General features: G+C 34.6%; 2 protein-coding genes across 3 annotated transcripts; one reads left to right on the top strand and one right to left on the bottom strand.

The window, feature by feature from the left end:
* Positions 1-463: 463 nt before the first annotated feature.
* LOC128683165 (uncharacterized protein) lies at positions 464-13,044 on the bottom strand. Its single transcript, XM_053768472.2, has 12 exons — positions 12,784-13,044; positions 11,760-11,870; positions 10,809-10,963; positions 10,514-10,644; positions 9,429-9,520; positions 8,652-8,756; positions 7,583-7,869; positions 6,932-7,049; positions 6,263-6,393; positions 5,272-5,413; positions 4,546-4,694; positions 464-4,133 (listed from the first exon to the last, which is right to left on the bottom strand). Exons 1-12 carry the CDS (start codon positions 12,868-12,870, stop codon positions 4,022-4,024), a joined length of 1,620 nt encoding a protein of 539 aa, XP_053624447.1. The 5' UTR covers positions 12,871-13,044; the 3' UTR covers positions 464-4,021.
* On the top strand, positions 13,022-22,266 carry LOC128683166 (uncharacterized protein). 2 transcript variants are annotated; one of them, XM_053768473.1, is made up of 10 exons: positions 13,022-13,138; positions 14,440-14,523; positions 15,137-15,190; positions 15,549-15,859; positions 16,082-16,245; positions 16,411-16,667; positions 17,412-17,573; positions 17,878-18,062; positions 18,669-18,864; positions 19,383-22,266. In XM_053768473.1, exons 1-10 carry the CDS (start codon positions 13,115-13,117, stop codon positions 19,512-19,514), a joined length of 1,569 nt encoding a protein of 522 aa, XP_053624448.1. In that variant the 5' UTR covers positions 13,022-13,114; the 3' UTR covers positions 19,515-22,266. The 2 variants fall into 2 exon arrangements, with proteins under 2 accessions (XP_053624448.1, XP_053624449.1); XM_053768474.1 differs by lacking the exon at positions 13,022-13,138 and adding an exon at positions 13,894-14,040.
* Positions 22,267-22,313: the final 47 nt, after the last annotated feature.

Genomic DNA, 22,313 nt, shown 5'->3' with positions numbered 1-22,313 from the left:
TTCGCCCTAGCTAAATACAATTTGAGCAAGCAAGTAGCACGTCTGCCACGCCCTTCATTAACAAAAGTTCCGTGTTTTGGGATATTGGCCTTGCATTTCACACACAGTATTTAGTGTAACACGAGAGGTACTTCTGACATGACATGCACGCGACACTGATTTGATTTTCTTTTTTTTTCTTTTTACAAAGCAACGCAACACTTCTCTTGAAGCGGAAATGTGATCGGAAAGTGTCGTCTCGTTGTTTACTAGCGCTTCGATGAATAATATAGGTAGCCTATTACTGAAGCAAGTTTCGAAGGTGAATAGTTTTATGTATATCATGGATTCAAAAAATATCATATGGTTGAAATTTTGATGTGAAAAAGTTCTAATTTGTGAATAAAAGCTTTAAATTTCACAGGTACCTTCAACTATTAGAGGACTATACTATATTACGCAATATTTAAAGAAAAAATATATAATTATTTCATTACTGTTTATTTGTACAGTTTTTACAATAGTTTTACAAACCTTAAATCGAATTATTGTGTATCAAATTTTAAAATTATTACTAATGAATCTTCACGAGTTCAATTTGTTAAAAGGAAATTATCTTCAAGAAATATTAACAATTTCGTTGACACATAAATGGAAACATTAATGACTTACGGCTAAATATTACACTAAAATGTGAGCCATATTCAGAAAATACTGAATTGGACATCGCTTCATCATAAATATCAAAGATAACAAATTTATTGCATGCGGTAATGCAGTACAGCCTGTCTCTGTCACACACTTCACTTGCAAAAGAGACGGGCGAACGCCCATATCTGTTGCCCGAAAAAAACGTGAGACATTTATATATACCTATCTAAAAAAGGCATCATTGCAAAAATCTATTCCACATTTTTATGCACCAGTCTCCTCGACTGCTATATTTTTGCATTATCGGAAAATAACCACATTATTAGTTTGTGATAAAACTGCAAGGATTAGTTATAATATTGGTCACTGGTAAACGTAACTCAAAGAATGATCAACATTATATATCCGAATGAAAAACCAAGTTGTAATATAATTACAATTATAAACGATATTGTACATATATCAAATGACACATGCTGATAAACTTCCTGATAACAATCCATACATTTTAATATTGATCCTAACCAGCATTTTATATAAACCGCATAGAGTAATTTAGTAAAATGCGTTAATAAAAATCATATTTTATCATTTATGACTTAGGTGTATGCAATCAGTCACTTTATCAGCAAGTGTGTTACTATTAAGTCCCTAACGAAATCGAGACGAATACCAAGCATGAACTAAGGTCCAATGATAGCTTAATATCGGTCCTTAATTCTGGATAGTACTTTTAAAATAACAAATTTATTACAAATAACTTTATTGCCCTTAAATGAGAATAATAGTGAGAAATACTGAAGAAGTACAACAGTCATTATTTCCCACTATAGTATATTGGTCGATATGCATTTACTATGTAATAAAAGTTAAGAATTGTTGAAATATAATATTTAACTGGGAAATTTTAAGGTATGAATAATTTGAAGCTCTTAAAAAATTGGAAGTTATCCGCCAATAAAAGACATTATTGCTAATACGCTCTGGAAGATCAACTCTATACAATACAATATTATTGGCCCCAATATTGACTCATGAGGTATATAATTACTTAAGGGTTAATTTGAAAAAAAAAATTACCGTTGCGTCTATAAGATCCATCAACTTTTCCTAAGATACGGATCTGAATGTCTTCCCCGTTTTTGGGTTGCCAAAAGATCTTCCATGTTGTTACTCTTTATTGGTTATTAGTTGGTGGATATTATTAAAATGGCAAGCTCTCTCTTGTTCTGCTGTTGAACTGGTAACCCGTTCGATGTCATCACCTGTTGAGAAGCTGAGACTCGATTTACTTGAATGCGACTCTGCATTCAATGTATTCATTGCACCGAGTCCACTCATACGAAACCAGAAATATAAATGTTATTCCATCAGTCCACGCGAAAATGCTTACGGCCTTACGTATTTCCTGATGGATCCTCTAGGGGGGAGCCTTCAGGAAATTAGGGAACACATCGGGACTAAGATTTTCATTATTATTATTTTTTCATTGACTGACCCTCAAATGTTCAAAAAGATATAAGGTAGTGACTAAAATAGATTTAGCTAGAGAAAGGAATCAACAATTAAATGATTTAAAAAGAAACCGCATTGAATTCTTATTTCTGTGATTCATCTAATTGTTATTATGAAATTCTAGTTGATATAAAACAGTACTTATGTAACAATTGTTTAACACGGTAACATTTTCTATACGCTCATATGCAATAGGGTATTGCAATCCTTGAAAAATATGTAAAAATATTTAATTAACAAAACGCGATAATTGACACTTTATTATTTTCAGTTCTCACTAAAGAATATTGAAGCATACATATTATTGTATGTCATTTAGAAAAAAATATGTGGTTTAACTTTTAGTGAAAAATTCTTAGTTATTAGGAGATTTGAAGCCAAGACCCCGAGCTCCGGCGCTCAATGGCTGAGGAAGGTACCACGGGAATACACTGAGATCAGAGAGAGTATAGATTTAAGGCCATATTCCTCAAAAACATTTGTTTTGATTTTATTTCAATTTTATCGGGAAAAATCGAGACAGATTGCATAAAAAATCCGATAGCCGCCTACCGGTCTGTGGGCCACGTACATGCATATAAACCTACCCAAACTCATTGCAAACTCGCCTCTATTACCGCGGCATAGAGGCTTACGCGGGGTAACTAGATGAGCTGTTGACTGTACGTCCATGCCCAAACCAAGCTTAAATTAACTATTAAAATGTCGTACGCTATGTTATAATAAAATATTCAAAAACAATACCACACGAGGTTTTTTAACTAAAAGATCAATCGGATAGGATATAGCATTACAATTTTAAGGCCGTCTTTCTTATTCAGAGCCCGGCCCCATTGCTACGTCATGTTCCTTTGCGACGACGCAGCACGTTGCGGCTCTATTGTTTTATATAGGTTTAGTGCGTTGATCCGTCGACGGACAACACAACGGAAGACGACGAACAAAACCTGTCTCTAACTCGCAAAGTCCACAATATTACCTTACAAGTATTATGACTAAGTCATTATACAAGCAAGAAAAACAACCTAAAATATATATATATATATATATATATATATATATATATATATATATATATATATATATATATATATAATGCTGTCACTTATCTATTACTCCATATACACATAAAGGAACGAATACATACATTGTTTGCTTTTGTAAAGTTGAAAATTATTAAATTGAGCTTAACATTAAAAGATAAAATTGCTTCCTTTCGAGATGAAACATATATTGGCAATTGATAGAGATATGTTACAATTATATTGCTACATCATGTAGTTTTATTACAACAATATCCTATTTTGTTTTACCTAATTATCATAAAGATTTGTTAAGTGTTACCAAACATATAAGTTTACTATATAATTCACAATATTTCCTTACCATATCTATACATAGCACTTTCACAGTCCAATCGTTCTTACATTTTTACATCAGATTTATATCAACAAATTTTATATTGAAAGAGAAACTTTAATTTCTTAAAATAATGACAGAATCATAAATTATTATTTAATTAAGATTTGACTTCATATCAAATATTTTTTAGGTTAGACGTTAGAATTTATATCAAATACCAAATAGGATACCTATAAAAAATGGTTACTCTAAATGTTATTGTATATTAATATAACCGTTCCTTTTAAGTTTGGCTAAATCTTTTTACAAGATTGGTCAACTATTATAGTCCAACTAACAGTATTGTAGTTGGACTGTTTTATTAGAAGATTTAACTACAATGTATGTTTTTCTCACTACACAATTCTAATCCTAGTATTATTTGGACTCCAGTACAAAACACAAAGTCTTACCAAAGTCATCACTGCACAGTGGTTTAGCTTTCAACGAGTTCGACTGGAGTTCTACTGTCCTACTAGTCGGAATTATAGTTGGAATCCTGCATCAAGGGCTGCAAATCTTCGCGTCTCTTCTCACCTCGGTTCGATATTTTAGTTACACCTTCGAGGATGCCGATTTCAGACAACCTGTGCACACAGTTAATAAAATTAAAATCTGTAGATATAGAAAAGTACTTTTTCGCGTATCCATAGTAATCCGCACTAATATTATAAATGAAAAAGTCTGAAGAACATAGTATTGGCAGTTGATGTTACAACAGTATACCCAAGGAGAGTCAACTCGTGGGCATCCTGACGTCAAGGCATACGGGTTGTAAAATGACAGCGAATACTTCAAAATTATAAGGTTTATTTTTAATGCACTCACTGAGTTTCGCGGCGTCATACGCGAAGAATGCGTCCAGATGCATGCGGTTTCATGCGGACACAGAGGGGGGGGGGGGGGCAGAGAAAGGAGAGGGAGAGAGGGGGGGACAAAGAGGGGGGGGACAAAGAGGGCAGACAGAGAGAGAGGGACAGAGAGTGAGAATAATCTTACACTTGTGTCTCTTGGTCGTCGTTGTTGGGCGTGAAGTAGGGGTTGGCGGCGGCCGGCCGGAACTTGTAGCCGGTCATCACGAAAAACAACAGTGTCGCCATCTCTCGGAACATTTCATCGATCCACGAGTATTGGAACGGAACAGTTGTCTGTAATATATAATATTTTCTTTTAACATTTTGCCACATTTGTTTTCACTATAAGTGTTTATTTTCTTTGTATTATGTAAGATAACATATTTGTAATGAATTGATGTATTTAAGATAATTATTAGAATGTATAGATTGCAAAATGGCAGCTAGATCATTTTACAATGTTTAAAGTTGATTGGGAATGTTCATTTATAACCCATTGTAAAAAAAAAACATTCAAAACCGTCAAGACGCACAACATAAAGAACACGCAAGGTTGAAAAAATGATTACTATAGAAATACGATTAAAATAGAATACCTGGACGGTATTTTTGGGGTTCAAATGACGAATTTCCCCAGACATAGGGCCCACCTGTCCTGGGAGCATCTATATTTCAAACGAACTATAATTCCAACTAACGTTAGGATTATGTTTTCGAGAACGCTAGTACAAATATTGCACAGTTTGACAGATTATGTAAATATTTCTTGTCTTGTTAAATAAATTACATTTTTAACTTTGTTTTCTCGCCAAAAATCTACATGTTGATTGGACCATTTTGAGAGTGAACCGACAAGTCAATAAAAACCAACCTTTAATAAATAAACTATGATTCTAGTGAAGTATATGTAGCAGAGCACCATGATGTAAAAGTGTCTGAAGAGTTTCAACTTCCTCAAGTTGATGGCCGCCTTGCCGTCCGTGCTTGAGGCGTCTTGCAGGTGACGTATCGACCTATAACAATATCATTTATTAGAATAATATATATACATACAGGGTTACTGGAATCAAACGCATAACCTTTAAAAAAGTGCATAAGGTACATAAAGACTAACATCTTTTGTTCTAAGAATTTTGTCAAAACGTGATAAATACAAAAATTTTTTTTTTTTTAGTTTTAATGTTGTTTCTATAAAGCGTTACTTTATAACGCTAGTGTACTGTCTCGTGTTACTTGGCTATTACATAGAATAAGATGTGTGGAATCGCAAATTAGATTGTTTTTTTTTTATATGAAAAACAAAACTACGAGTCACGAAAAGTCGTAGAATAACTGTTGCATGTTTTGATGTACCCAAGATACTTCATGAGGTTTTGCGTTTGATACTACCCTATACCCTGTATTTATATACATATATTTTTTAAATATACACAATATTAAAGATGTGAAATTTTGTTTTTTAGTCATTGCTTTGAAAGAATAAAGGTGGTGTTTATCGTCCATCAAGTCATCTTTATCACAATAATTCAATGTCACAGAAATGAAAATCTGTGAAAAATTTCAACTGGACAAGCGAATGTATGTGAAGCACACCTTGCAAGATTTGATTTAACAGACAAACGGAACAGATGAAACTAAATAAAAGCTTGTAATAATTAGTCTGGCTCAGGTCAATTTGGAAAAAATACTTACCTATATGTAAACAACAAACATGAATCCTGATAACTTAACACTTCTTTATGGGCAGTCGCGTAAATAGCGCGACAGAAGACGTGTGTTGAATTGTTGCCTAGCTTTATTAATTAGTGTTATATAAGTTGTGTATTAAATAAATAAAGAAGAATTACTGAAGGTAAGCTCACCATACGACGGGAAACATGATGGCGCCACAACATAGCAAGTCCACCAATATAAAGATGTCCCTCCAGGCGTTGTGTTCCGCCGCCCCCTCCTCACTTTCCGCTATTATGATCTCTGCGACATTTGCCACCACCTGTAACCAATGTTGTATTTTGGTATACACCATAACATAGTCTTATTTATAAAAGGTAGAAAATAAATCAGGCCGCTATGTCCTGGCAACACTGATCAGTTTATTTTGATCATTAGATTTGGTAATGCAATGACAAAAAAATGGCGTTCGTTAAAAATGCGTTCTCTACTATTTATGTAGACCTTAAACGACTTGAATAAAATCTAATATCAGTGTTGGCAATAACACAATCAAAAAGATAAAAACTAGTATATAATATAGAATTTAAGAGTAAACAGAATATTTTCACGTCATAAAAATCCCTATACTAATATTATATAAATGCAAAAGTCTGTCACACTTTAAGGCTAAACGCAAAGGCGATTTTTGAAATAGATACTAGCTCTGATAGTATTGACCTGAGGTCAAACATATGCCTGTACCGTGGAAATAATGTACAATTACTGAATTACACATGGTTTTGATACTTAAAAAAATATCTGATTTGACCTATAGTGGAAGTAGCCTTTTGCAAGATTTCATTCCACCTGTGACATACCTGCAGCGGGATGACGATCATGAAGAGTTTCTTGTCCCTGTCAGCTAGGATGTGCTTTATGAAGTTCCATCCGGTGCCGACTAGCACTATGGTCACGAACAACACAGCACCTTTTAATCTAAATCCAATAAAACATACTTTATTTAATTATTCAACCATAGACTAATCATAGGCAGCTATACTTACTAAAAACGCTGCCAGTATTCTGGGTATGTTGCCCTTCTAGGCATGTGGAAGATCACTTTGTTTTTATAATGTCTAACTATTGTTGTGTGACACATTATTTATGAATAACAGTGATTTAAAAATTCTGACCATAGATTTGATCAAATCGATTGATCAGTGGCAAACATCTTGAATTGTATTATTAAGTTTTTCAATTTATGAAGTTGAAATTATAATGATTTCAAAATGATTTTCTTTTATAATGATATATGAGAGAACAAATTATTTATAATTATATTTTCACAATCCGACAACAAAAATTACTTTTGTAATTTTTGTTACATTTTTTGTTTTGTTACAATTTTTGTTTTGTTTTTGTTTTTGTAATTGTTGTTGTTGTGTGTAACAAAAATTACTTTTGTAATTTTTGTTACACACATATAAAATTTGAATGATTAAATGAACAATAAACGAAAATATACTCACAAATGTGTAATATAATACAAAATGGCCCAAGCCGTGACATGTTCGCCTCTTGTTTCTATAAAATGATAATTGATCCCGTGGAAGACCAGCGACAACGCTTTCAGATACACCAATATACACATGATAATGTGTATCCTGAAGACTGTGTGTCTACTAGTTTTAAGTATGTACGTCCAGAATATGGCGCAAAGGAGGAATACTAAAGACATGAGCGAATATAGATTCGGCAGCGGCATTTCGCCTGCGGACAAGTAGTTGTTGTTCGTGTTGCTCTCGAATATTTCTATCTGGAATTAAACATTCTTAAATTAGCATTAATTGGAAAATTCAGTGTCAGAATCATATTAGAGATTTGTTTCTTATTCGTAGAGGGTTCACTGCCTGACCGTGGTATTTCTTTCAAGTGAAGTAAATAACAGTTATGACTCATAAAATTACATAATTTAGAGTTTATTTCATTTTTAAAACATACTTCTAATTAGAAGCACGAATGATGAGTGATGTTCTCATCATCTCAAGTGATACACATGAGTATTCAGTGCCTTATATCTAACTATATTTATAAATGTAAACTAATGATAATACATAAATGAACTATTAAATTTTATTCTTTTATCTTCAATTTTTATTACATGTATATTTCTGAGTCCTTCGAAAGAATGGCCATCCCATTTTATCGTGTTTTAACCATACATAAATTCACGTTTTTCACAATAATAAATAGAAAGTCGATTAGTTCACAGTATTATTACATACAAGACCGGTAGCTTGAACTTAAGGCAGACACATTAGTATATACATTAAGAAATATGGTAAATTATTTACGAAAAAATTGCAAGTGGAAAGCCACCTTTACTATTTATATCTTATTCAATTTGAAGAGTAAATAACCATAAAAATCCGTACTAATAGTATCAATGTCACGCTTCCCTGGCTAAACAGCTGGGCCGATTTTGATGAGATTTGCAATTGGAATGCCGCAGGCTGAGTTGCATTTACACTTATAATTGTAGTATTCTATGTAATGAATATTTTTTGTAAATTAACAGACAAATAAGCGGCTACTTACCACCATGTTCATATCGGTTGTTGAACCCTTGGCCGCGTGAGGACAATTGTGGAAGTATAAACTATATAGACCCTCCTCTTTTGTAGACGCCACGTGCATAGCAAACTGCGAACGAGAACAGGCTATAGTGATTACAATATTTTTTTTAATAAATAATATTTATGTCGTTTTTGTTGATGTAATATAAATAATAATTTTTCCTACATGAAGGAAATATTTAGGACACCTTCAGCGTACACACACCAGCACTAGGACGCTTCTATCAATACTTAACTGGGTAAAACATAAATACCTTAAGGTATTTAAATAGGCAAACACAATAATTATATGACGCTTGTATGACAGTGGGGACAAAGTGACGCCGCAAATGTTGGAGTCGTGTTTTGATTACACATAGATAGGTACTTTAATGAGTCAATTCCTCAAGATTTTTACATTTATCAGATATATGGATGTCGTATGAGGCGACTAAGAGACACATAGACTAGGTGAATGATAGGCGACAATAGCATTCCCAAACAGAGTTGTCGTCGTCGGTAGGTGGCCGGTTGTAAAATCACAGACCAACCTTCAAAATGTTAAGGTTATTTTTAGGCTAACTCCAGGCTTCACGGCGTCACAGCCCCGAACGCAACAGGGACCATGCGGTGAGGAGACCGATTTATCATAACTAGTATCGTTGTTTTAGTACCCCATAACACAGGTCCCTAACTTCTATCTGCGCCAATTCTATCTGTATGGTTTCTCCCTTTATGTAGATTATTTATATTCACTTACACTAGTATTGTAATAGTTAAATCCATTGCGTGTAGTTTTATTTATTGGCAGGTATGCATGCGAACATTGCAACACTACATCGTTATCGCTACCTGAAAAACAATTTTATTCTTTATTATATCTTTGTATATAATAAAACTGTACATAGTCTATGTGAGCACAGGAGGTATTTTTAAAAGCTTTTATTTAACTTGACTTGCATGTATGTAAGTATGTTAAAATCAAGAGTAGTCCAAGAAACATATTTTTTTAAAATAATTTTTATCTCGTAATAATCTGATGAAACTTAAAACCTGAAATTTGATATTAATAATAAATATATTACTATTTATTATTTCAAACAAGTATATTATTAACAAACAATTGAAAATTCCACACGAACGAAATTGAAGGCAATATAGTGCATAGTGCACTATATTTTTAGTTTGTTGCCTCATAATGCTTTACTTCTTCTTAACTATTATAGCTTTATTTTGGTACTTAACCAATCTTTAACGGATAATGTAGTAAGCATCTGTCAAGTCGAAAAATATACTATACACGTGGTAATTTCACGCGGACGAAGCCGCGGACAATACCTAGTGCTTAATAAATGATATGGACTCGAAACAAAGTCTAATGGATTGCGCGAGACCTTAGAGCAACGGAAAAACACAATTGCTATCAATCAATTAAATGAAAAATTGCTTGTAGGTTAGCCTAGACTTCAATAGCACCTAGGTATGTTATGTCCACTTGTTAGTCCAGCCTGTTCAATTTACCTGGAGATGCAGAGGGTCTAGAGTTGCAACTCCAACAATCTATACGCGCATTACAAAACTAACTACTTAATTTTACAAGCTTTTTGGTTTCACCTGTTCCAATGATTGTCGGTTATAAATGTTGCAATTTAAATTACATCTACATCGGCTTGTGTTAGTTAAAACCTTCAGTATATATTAATTATTATTTTTCAATGATAAGCATTGACTGATGGTTCACCAAAGAGGAAGCATCTCAACGGTTTACTGCACAGACATGTTTTTTTTTTATCAAACACAAACATAGCTCACTTATAATTTTAGTATATGTATAGATATACTTACGATCAACGGATCTCTTCTGCCTGTTCATGAACATGAATTGCGACTGCCGCTTGTTCCTGTCCGTGGGTATCATAGATCTATTCTCGTACAAGTTGAGCGCGGCAACTTCGCCCTTACATGTGATGTTCAATCTGCAACACAGAATCGTCCAATCAGACCACTAAAATTGAAAATTGTGTTTACATACTGGAAAAATGAAAGGCTATTAATATGTTCTTTGTTTCTCTACCATTTTGTTTGTCAGTGAAGATTAATGAGATGAAATGCCTTTTTGTCAAAGACAAGCACGACTCACCTCATTTTCTCGAAGTCCATCTTCAAGAATACTATGGCGGGATGTTGCGGGGACACCCCCGTCTTTTCGATCTCATTCAGGAAGCACGTGTCGGAGTGTACTTCGAGGTAAGGGCTGATGGCGCCGTTCACCGTGCGATCAAGCGTGAACCCATACTGGAGACAAGACATTGAAATATTGGACCCTTACTCTTTACCACTCGGAATTCCCAAGCACTAACGTAGGCATTAACGCAGTCTGTGCGAGGGTTTTGGACGCGTCACGGGTTAAGCACATATCTTTATAGGCGTCCAAAATATTTCTATTAATAATGACTACAGGTGGGTACATTAGTGAGAAGCACAGCGCCTGTAAGGTTTGGCTCCTGCTTTCCTTAATAAACTAATTAGCTTTATAATAGCCGTCTTTATGCTTTTGCAGCTGATGACTATGACTGTACTTTAGTTAGATTATAATAAAAACTACACTAAACTGCTTCAAATTGTTATTATTATCATCTCCACTGATAAAATTATTAGATAACATATGCATTAGTGTCTTTACAATAAAGCATAATATAAAACAAACTGATTTCGTATAAAACCTATTGAAGTAGTAATTATGAAATTTCATTAGCTTCGAAATCTAGATAATTAAGTTCTAATTTTATTTTAAAGGGGGTGGTCTAGTAGGAGCTACCTTTAAATTAAAAGGTTTGGCTCCTCCTTATGCATGTATGGTACTTTTCATCTACTACCACTTGCTTTTAATGAAGGATAACATTGTAAAGAAATCTATACTCTTATAGATAAAATTGCTTAGTTCACCGCACTATGGCTGGCTGTCCAATTAATATTGCCCAGTTATTGTGGGTTACCAATGTGCCCAACCGACAAGACCCAAAGCCATGTGTAATATAGACTATAAGAAAAATAAGTTTTGAAGTATGCTATGCTATACTATTATGCTAACCTCTCCATAGACAGGTCCAGCAGGCAACTGGAAGTCAATCATTTTCACATCAAGGACTCCGCCCCGGAGGAACCCAAAGGTTGTGAGGTCCACATAATGACGTTCATCATCCTGAGAGCAAACAGTTACATATTAACATGATTCTGAAATCATATTTTTTACCTGAGCACAAATGAGTCCACTAGTAGTAGAGTCAACATCAATTTTATGGCCTATATCTGGACATATGGCTCCCTCGAGGATTTCCAAGATGACTGGTTGGATGTGGCCAGCATCCATATTTTCCTTGAAACTTTGGTCAGCTTACCCAACCACATGGTCAATGGGTGTACACTGTGCTTTTGTTCATAGTTTGTGGGCGCTATTTGAGAACCTTTCCATTATTTGTGGATTAAATAGCAATTTTCATGCAAAATATTAACATTTCACAAATGTAAATGGAAACAATGCAGAGCAGACCCTATTGGGATAAAAATAAACACTACAATTCTATAGACATTGTCTGAATTTGGTGATCATGAAAATGGTAAAACAAGAATGTAATGAATTGTATGGCTGTTATTCACATAGGCCAGAGATTGCGGCCCATCGACTATTCATCATCATTGTTATGACATAGTAACTTATTATTATGACATTCCCACTAGAGTGAAGCCCCAAAATGCTATTTTTAAAAAACCAAAATTTATTATTAAAAATACCGTATTTGCCAACTTGAAAAAATAAACAATTCACCAGCCAAGAAATCAAATACCTAGCTGGTGGAGACATCAAGAGCTGACAGTTACACCTTACACAATAAGCCAGGTCATACAATGTTTTCTTTTGAAAAACGAAAACACGACCACGTAGGTAGGTACGCAGTGAAAATTTTCAAGATAAGTAACCTATTTTGCACCTACAATATGTTTTGATCTCGGTCGCGTTTATTTCCATGACATCAGTAGGTAGTGCAGATGTTCAACGATCGCACCGATTAGAAACACAAATTTACAAATATTTTCCGAAGATTTGATAAACTTACCGTAAGTTGCAATTTGTGTATTCTGCCTAATACATTTGCGACCACAATAAAGATTAGTAAAACAGTACTTTTCACTGAACGAATCATGTTTCATGACTTTACAACAGGAATGTTAATAAGTAATTAATTTCTCAATAAATCTTAACATAATTCATAAATTATACGTTGCACTTCGTCAATCAGCACAGCAAAATAAGGTACCTAATCACATTCTTGCACACATTCTAGACTTAATCAACAAAAGAATGGACGGACCGACCGAATCTGAACTTGACTGAATATATCCCTGACTGACTGACGTGAAGATAGATACATTTTGGAATCACAACCCATGTTACAACCCGGTTCCGATCTAGTGAGTATTGCCCACAGAATAAAATCATGTAGGTATTTAGTACAAGGCCCATGGATTTAGTACACAATGCCCTTAGAATAAAAACTATTGCCGTTCGATAGTTCAACTAGTGTCAATCAATAGCGTTTCGATAGTTTTAGGTAAAACAATAGTAGGTAGGGTGTAGATAGACTGTTTGAATGCGGCGTGTCGCGTTTCATTAGTGTCGCACATTTTTTTAAAATAAAGATATTTTTATTATTTAATGTTTATAAAATTATCATTGTAACCAGTACTTTACTTATTTATAAAATAGGATAATATACATAGCAATATTTGTTAAGTACTAGTAGCGCCATTTGTAAAATTTGCAAGTTGATAAATAAAGACGAGAGAGAATAAGAATATGAAGGCCGAGTGTAAATGCTCACTTGCGTCGTTATTGCCGCAGAAGTATTTAGGGAAATATTTCCGCCAGCGGCAGAAGTGGCAGCGGCTGAGTGTAAATGTGGTGTTATATTTATGACAGCTATATACCTAGGTAACTACCTAAGGACATTACATTGTACCGAAAAATGGAATTAGTAGGTGTTGTACAAAGTACTTATTATATCCATGCACCGGAGTTCTTTCTTACCATGGTTGGTACTACATAGGCCTATAAGACCTGCTGTGTCTATGTTATTTGTGGTTTGTATAAGGTTTGTTGTGGTATAATGGCTGTATGGGCTTAGATTCCTTTGCCTTTCTATACGGATTATAAACCAAAATACTAAACCGACCAATGAAATCGACTAAACCAAAAAAAAACTTTGTGGTTTTGTCTTGACGTCTGTCTGTTTGGTCTGTCTCAAAGGTCTATATAACTTGAGCGACTTTGTCGTACTAATAAAATAAAATAAATTAACGTGCGCCTCAATTTTGTAAGTAAAATATTATGATATTCATTGGCATTACAAATATACATCGTCTGTTGAAAATTGTTCCATTAAATTTTAAGTATAAAAATAAGATAGAATTTTATATGTCGGTGCGCAATCGAATGGATTGGGTGGTTTTCTTAGGCAGAGCTCATTAATATTAAAAAGAATGATGTAGCATTATCTGGGGTTATCTATTTAATTTACTTTCTCTATGAACATAATGCTTGCCATTATCAACTAAAACATTTTTATGTAGAAAATAAAACCCACTATAAATCCAAAATGTGTACCATAATGATATTCCAAAGCAACACCCAATGGACGACTGTGGTAGGTAGTTGATAGGTTATATATAGAAAAACCTAAAACTAACAAATTAATATATTATATTATTTCCAGTGCATGGCAGTAAAAATGAAACTTTTGATGAAATGTATCATTTCACCACGATTGTACAAAATATACAAAGATGGACCACAAGATGTAAGTATAATTAGGTTATTCCCTCCAACTGGTATAATTTGTGGGTTTTTAAGGATTGTCCACTAATATAATTGACGACCTCGGTGCAGTGGTAAAGTGCTTGTCCCTGAACCAAGAGGTGCCGGGTTCGAACCCCAGTCAGGTCATGATGGAAAATTATCTTTTTCTGATTGGCTCTGTGTCTTGGATGTTTATCTATATATGTATTTGTTATAAAATATAGTATTGTTGAGTTAGTATCCCATAACACAAGTATAGAACTTACTTTGGGGCTAGCTCAATCTGTGTGATTTGTCCTAATATATTTATTTATTTATTTATAATTAAATATTACATGTGATGTATGTAAATATATCACAATTTAATAGCTATCTGTCTTTAAATAAATTTTCTTTCATCACAACATGCCAAAACTAGCCATAACACAGACTTAAAAGTTACATAAATAAGTCCCATTTAATTTGTTAGAATAAATTAAAAGAAATCAATATGAAATGATTTTTATTATACTTTCTCTTCCTCAATAAGATAAAATTGGATTCCATGTGATTTTGATTTTTTTAAGAGCTTTTATTATTCTCATGAAATATATCACATATCAACGACTTTTCAGAGTATGTACCAGCCATTGCCCCTGGAGAGGTGGGCAGACAAAGTCATAACTTCAGTAAGTCATTACTTTTTCAATATTTTTTTAGATATTAAAATAATTAGAGTATTTCATGAATATTAAAAATAATGTAGGTATAGTTGGATTTTCTGGGTTTTCCTGTAAGTTAGTGTAAGTTTAGTGTAATGTTTTATTATCAAATGAATGCACTAAAACATTTTTGTACAAACAGTCACCATTTACTCAGCTGTTGTTCAGAAGGACAGGTATAATGGCACTAGCGTCAATTATAAATTAAAATTGATTAGATTAATTTCTGAAACATTCAAAGTAGAATTCAATAAATTAAACTGAGCAAAGTCTATTTAGGAATATGATATCTCACAGTGCTATATTCTATTGTGTTTTTTTTTAGACGAGTACCATCTTCAACATTGGCATGTACACCTCACCATTTATATGCATGTATATATACAAAAAGGGGCTGTCTGTAATTGAGGAGAACAAATATGGATTACTCCGCTTCTTCAGTGGCCTTGGGTGTCTCCTAGCGTTGTCATTTGTGCTCAGAGGAGTGGGCCGGGTGTACAACCAGAAGTACATAGATTTCATCAATGCCCTAACTGGACCTATGGTAGATAAGAAAACATATTTAAATGAATTGAGAAAATATGACTTTGAATTCCATGCATGGCCCACTACTTACACTGTAGCTATGAAACCCAGGTGAGTATTATAGTTTATATTGTTCATATATAATGACTTACTATAGAAGTAGCTCTTGTCCGCCCATATCGCATTGTTAATATAGAAATTGTTAATAATGATAAATATAATATTTGTGCCCTCCAAGCTATACGCTTTGCAAATTGGCAAGTTGTTTTGTTTTCATATCTTTATCCCAGTTAATTTTTTAAAAGTTATAACATGTTACTGTTTTCATTCCAGTGAATCCTGGCTCTCAAAGTTTTCATTCAACAAGACTTGTGCTAACTCAGATTTGCCATTGTATCAGCGAGCCCCCTTAAAAGTTTTAGCATTTATAGCTACCCATGCCTTTGGACTCAGATTAATATACCCTGGCTCTTTGGGTATTGTGGCCAACATGTTTTGTGAGTATATAAAGTTATATGTGCTTTCACTTATGCTGTGGGTATTTGGTTTCTTATGGTTTCACACTGCCCTACATCTTAAGATATATATGTAATTGTGACATATCTTAAACTACAACCATAATACTTGAATCTTCAAGCTGCTCAATAAACAATTCTTTTCAGGGACCCCGCTGTTCCAAGGCCGAGCTCAACTGGTCGAAAACTACAACGGTCAACGTGCGAAACTCCGCACAGCCGAAGGGAACTACATCGATACAATGTTTGTGGACAAACGGGGACAATATAGTAACAAAGGGAAGATTCTCGTGGTGTGCTGTGAAGGGAACTCGGGCTTCTATGAGATTGGGATCATGACGACGCCGGTTAGGGCCGGGTATTCGGCTATTGGGTGGAATCACCCTGGTTTTGCGGGGAGTACGGTAAATGGAGCATAATATTATACAGGGTTACTGGTATCTTAACACATAACCTTCCAAAGGCGCATAAGGTAATAAATACAAAACTTTTTATTTTAGTTTTAATGTCGTTTCTATAAAACGCTACTGTACTGTCTCGTGTTGCTTGGCTATTGCATAGAGTTAAGATGTGTAGAATCACAAAATAGATTGTTTTTTTTTTAATATGAAATATAAAAAAACTACGAGTCACGTAAAGTCGTAGAATAAAGTTGCTTGTTTTGATGTACCCAAGTAGTCTTTATGAGGTTTTGCGTTTGATACCAGTAACCCTATATAAATGAGCACGTTTACAGACTGACAAGGCTATGGAGTGGTTTCCAAACCAAGAACTGTGGCACTAGAATAGGACCGCTCCATATCCTACTCGCACTAGGTAACTAAAGGACACAGCCTAGGCAGTTGATAGCAATAATAGCATCTTTTACCCTGAGGGTTGACGACAGGCAGGCGGCCTGTTGTAAAATCACAGCCTGATCTTTAATATTTTAAAGTTATTTTTATGCTGACTTCAGTAAAAATATTCTCTTATAACCAGGTACGTATAAATAAAAATATAGGGACAAATCACAACCCAAGTAAAGTCGAATCTTGGGATACCAACTCAATATTATCTGTAAGTCAATCAGAAAAAGCTCATTTTCCGCACTGAACTGACTACACGGTTTATTGGATATGTTATCGTAAGTAATCTATATTTGCGCCCAGGGTCTGCCCTATCCGTGCCAAGAGGAGAACGCCATAGACGCCGTCCTTCAGTACTCCATCAACGAGCTGAAGTTTCTGCCGGAGCACATCATCATGTACGGATGGAGTATCGGCGGCTACACGGCCACGTGGGCCGCCGTCAACTATCCCGTCAAAGGATTGGTGAGTTCACTCAATATCAAATCATCGTCATCATATGCAGCCCTCCTTGATCCACTGATGGGTCTTTCCTTCTACGCCAATCTTCCCTGGGTTATATCATATCTACAATAAATTTCATTACATTGCGTTATGAGTGAGTATATCCTGATGGCACACACAGGATCGGCTTCCGACGTGAAGACTTCTCAATAGTTTACTACACGGACAAGATTTTTTAAATCAAATACTGAATGCAGATGTTCCTGACGACAATAAAAAATTGTCAAAAATGAAATTTTTGAAAAAAATAATAATTATAATTTAGGTACTGGACGCAACATTCGACGACCTTCTGCCGCTGGCCAGGAACGTGATGCCGTCGTCTTGGTCGCTGCTGGTGAAGGAAGTGGTCCGTTCCCACGTGGACCTGCATGTGGCCGAGCTGATCAAGAAGTACCAAGGCGCGGTGCAGCTGATCCGCAGGACTGACGACGAAATCATCTGTCTCAGGTACAGCTGAATTTAAGAGCTCACTATTACCGCCTCACTATTATCACACTGAAAACCACAGGAGAGTATGCTACACTCATTAAGGATTTTATTGTAGTATTATAGTTTTACATTATAAATATAAAATGTGGCTTATGTAAATTATGTAAAATTTTCTAATAAACTAAATTATATAGTGTAGCACAATTTATAGTACCCCTTTTTTAATAAACGCAAATAAATAAAATAAATTGTCATAAATGTGATGGCTAGTGTGCAGGTTGCAAGTCTTAATGTAATAAGAATCAACTAGTGTGCCAGTGTGGTTTCCTCACGATGTTTTCCTTCACCGGAAGCAAGTGGTGGTCGATGAAAACTACTTTACATGAATCAGATTGGTATACAAACTCATGTGGCACGAGTAGGATTCGAACCTGGGACCTTTCGATCCACAGGCGAGCGTCACCACCACCGCTTCACACATCCTTTTAGTATAGTAGTATATTTATGAAGTTAGTGTGAAGCACTCTTAATATTTTATATTCTATCTAACTACGGGCTCCGACATAAACAGTTTTACTTGTAAATGAATAAATAAATCTATGATCCAAAACGATTGTCCCACAGCCCCGGGAACTTGGCCACCAACCGCGGTAACGAGCTGCTGGCAACCCTGATCGAACACCGCCACCCTTTGGAAGATGGTCTGGATGCGACCGCGTGGCTGCTGGCCCTATGGAAACACATAAACGTGGCCGAAGGCAAGAGGCCCCTTGCCACAGTCGTGGCGCTTACGGAGTACGACAGAAGGGCGATTAAACTGGTATGCTTTAGTTAATGTTTAATTTCATTTCAATTCATCTCAGAACACTTTCCGCACTACCCACTGTTTCGGTTATGTTTAGTTTATGGTTGTGTTGAATGGTTTTTGGAAGCGATGGTGGTCCAAGACTGTGAACCGAAATGTCCTAGGTTTGAACCGTACTTGTGCCACTTGAGTTTGTATACCAATCTGACTCACGTATAGTAATTTTCATTAACCACAACTTTGGAAAACATCTTTAGGAAACCTGCAATCTTATTGATATTTATCGTATCAGGTTTCCTCACGATGTTTTCCTTCACTGGAAGCAAGTGGTAGTCGATGAAAATTACTACTATATATGACTGAAATTGCTATACAAAATTACGTGGCATCGAACCTAGGACTGTAGGCAGACGGATCTCTAAAACATTCAACCACCACCGCTGTTATTTACCAAATCAAATATAATTTCGTACGAAAGTAAAATGTAACGAATTAGCCAAAGTTTAAGAACATGGATTTCATTTTTTTTTCAGATCGGCAAATACATGCGCGACTACCAATCGACACACTGCACGCCACTTCCTGTCGACCACTTCGAAAGCGTGATGAGGAATATCGAAAGCGGCGCGTGTAGCGCGGAGCCTCGCATCGCAAACGAGGAATAATTTCCTCATGACTTTAACTTGACAGTTTCTTTACGAAGGTATACTGAAAATCTACTTCCATTGTATTGTGTCCACAATATTATTCCATTTTCCGTGGTTGTGTCGTTGGTTTCAATCTCGTGATGAGCTTATTTTAATTAAAATATGTTGTCTTTTTTTTCTTTTTCGTGTGTCGATGTTCGTCTACTAATCTACTTATTACATCAACTTTTAAACATTGAAATATCTGATCAAGTGAACCATGGATTTCGACCAATCAACGGACAGATATGTAAATACTAATTTGACAACCTTAAATTTGCGCTCATTTACTTTGAAATTAACTATAGATATGTTTGTGAGAGATTTTTGTGTGATATAACTATAAATCACTAAATAGGTCAACCTTTAGGGTTGGATTACATTTAGAAGTTGTAAAACAGTGGTCATATCGGTTTTATTCGCGTTGTATTACGTGTATGTATTTTTACATAGCTCAAAGAGAGCGTATACACGAATATTTGACATAAATTGCAACATATCAGTTGTACACGATCCTGAGAAAAACTCATTTTTTTTAAATTAAGACAGACTTAAAATGCGGTTGTTGTTCTTAAGAAAAAGATTTTTTTAAAATGTGATAAGGCAGTCTCAAAAAATAACGGCTGCTAATAAATAATCAAATTCTCTGCAACTAATTGGCCAGTCAATTTCCTGGGTACATGCTGATTTCAGTGGACTCTGTGAAAGTACATGCTAAAAATTAGCTTTATTATTCAAAATCCGCTTGGATTTTATTCTTTAGTCATTTGCAATATGTATTGATGTTACCTACTTGCAATTTGCTCCCGTTCCTCAGCTCACATAATATTATATTAGGATAACTAAATATACGATCCAATTAATCAGGACTCGATTAAAAGTAGAAATTGACTAGGTATCAATATTTTTTCATCCTTTCTTGTCGAGTGTTTTATTGATAACAATGATATCGACATTGAGATTTTATTCAAGTCGCCTAATGTTATTTGACATGACTTTAAAACTGCCGCCTTGTGACAAATAGTCGCATACACATTAAAATTATCAACCAATGTTTTCCTGTCGTGATGTTTTCCCTCAGTGGAATCAAGTGGAGGTCTATGAAAACACTACACTGTATATATGAGTCAGATTGGAATAATACATTGGAATTATCATGTGGAATGAATAGGATTTGAAGATGGGACCTCCCGATCACATGCACTGCACAGGCGTCTCAGCCATCACTTAATTTTCATTCAGTCTTGTCATTCCGGAGAATAGTTTATTTAATTATATTGAATGCTTTAAAATAAATCTTCGTGAGCTTTGTTATGTTTGTATAGATTCAAGATTTTTTTGTCAATGTAAACTATACTTCTATGTAACACTGATTTGTTATTGTGAATTGTCATCGGCAATATACTGCATTTATGGAGTAAAAGCCGGCCTCATTGCTACGTTGCGCTCCTCCGTTGTTTCAACGTACGTAAATACGTCGAAACTTATGGAAAACGGAGACTATGAGAAACGGAGCCGCAAAGCGTTGCGTTGCACGCAACGGCACACAACGGAGCAATCAGGCCTAGCTCTAAGCCAACGACGCTACACGCAATTCACTTGTATGTATGTGACTTTATTTATTTAGGTAATTAATGGTGATTGTGTCTTGATATTGTAACGTTTGTTTGATGTTTTATATCAAAATATTCAATATTGATTTTTCTAATATTGTATTATTACAATTATATTCATTGTTGTTTTTTTGTGCAATAGTTGATTCATAAATTATTGATGATTTGCAACTCTTACATAATATACTCTATTGGTACTGTTCGTATACTATAAGTTGCTGTTAACTAACTGGGTCAAAACTAAATTAAAAGTTTTTTCACTTAAATTTATATTATAAATACCTCTTTATTATATGAATGATAACAATTCTGTTGTTGCTTATTGCATTTTGAAAAGACTATTTTTGATATGGTTTTTTATTTGACATTTTAACTAAACAAGAAGTTATTATTTTATTTTACATACCTAAGAGCATGACCTCGAGCGTTCCACGCCGCGTTGCGTGTATTGTATGTCAGAACATTAGCGCGCCGATGTAGAACAAGGGAGCGGCAACGTTATACCGACGCAACGGAACCATGAGGCCGCGCTCTATTGCAATTTAAAATGGGTGACATTTTGAAATTATATACCAAGATAAAGAGAGTGTAATAATGTGTAATGGTAGGTGTTTAGTTTTGAGAATATAGTCTACCTAGTAGAAAGTTACATTTCTATCCTACGTATTATGATTATGAAGATTTTAACTTCAAAAATGAATCTTTTTATTTACAAAAACATATATATTTATTCTTCTTAAGTGACACTTTATTTTGCATTTTTAAGTACCAAAATATTCTTACATGTTGTCATGAAATTTATGGTGATATGGTGATGGATTTAGTTTTGGTGTAGATTACAAATAAAACAGCAATTGCAAATCTGAGATAAAAAAATGTTGACTATGGTTTGTTTATGGTACATAGTCTACATGTTACTAGGTATTCAAAAACTGTCTAGTAATACCTAGGATACCAGATACACTTTTTGGTACTAGGCATATATAGTTTAACATCATGGCATTTTGACGGTTAAGGCTTCACAGAGTGTATCCTACACTTCCGACAATGTCTATTTATTAAATAAAGTGTTTAGACTAAGACTAAATCTATAACTTAATAAATCTGAAATATGTACATAGCAGTGTTTTTATTTTTTTAGTTATCCACGTGTAATAAACAAGAT

The sequence above is a fragment of the Plodia interpunctella genome, chromosome Z (assembly GCF_027563975.2).
Source record: "Plodia interpunctella isolate USDA-ARS_2022_Savannah chromosome Z, ilPloInte3.2, whole genome shotgun sequence".
NCBI classification, from domain to species: domain Eukaryota; kingdom Metazoa; phylum Arthropoda; class Insecta; order Lepidoptera; family Pyralidae; genus Plodia; species Plodia interpunctella.
This window is presented reverse-complemented; position numbering and strand designations above follow the sequence as displayed.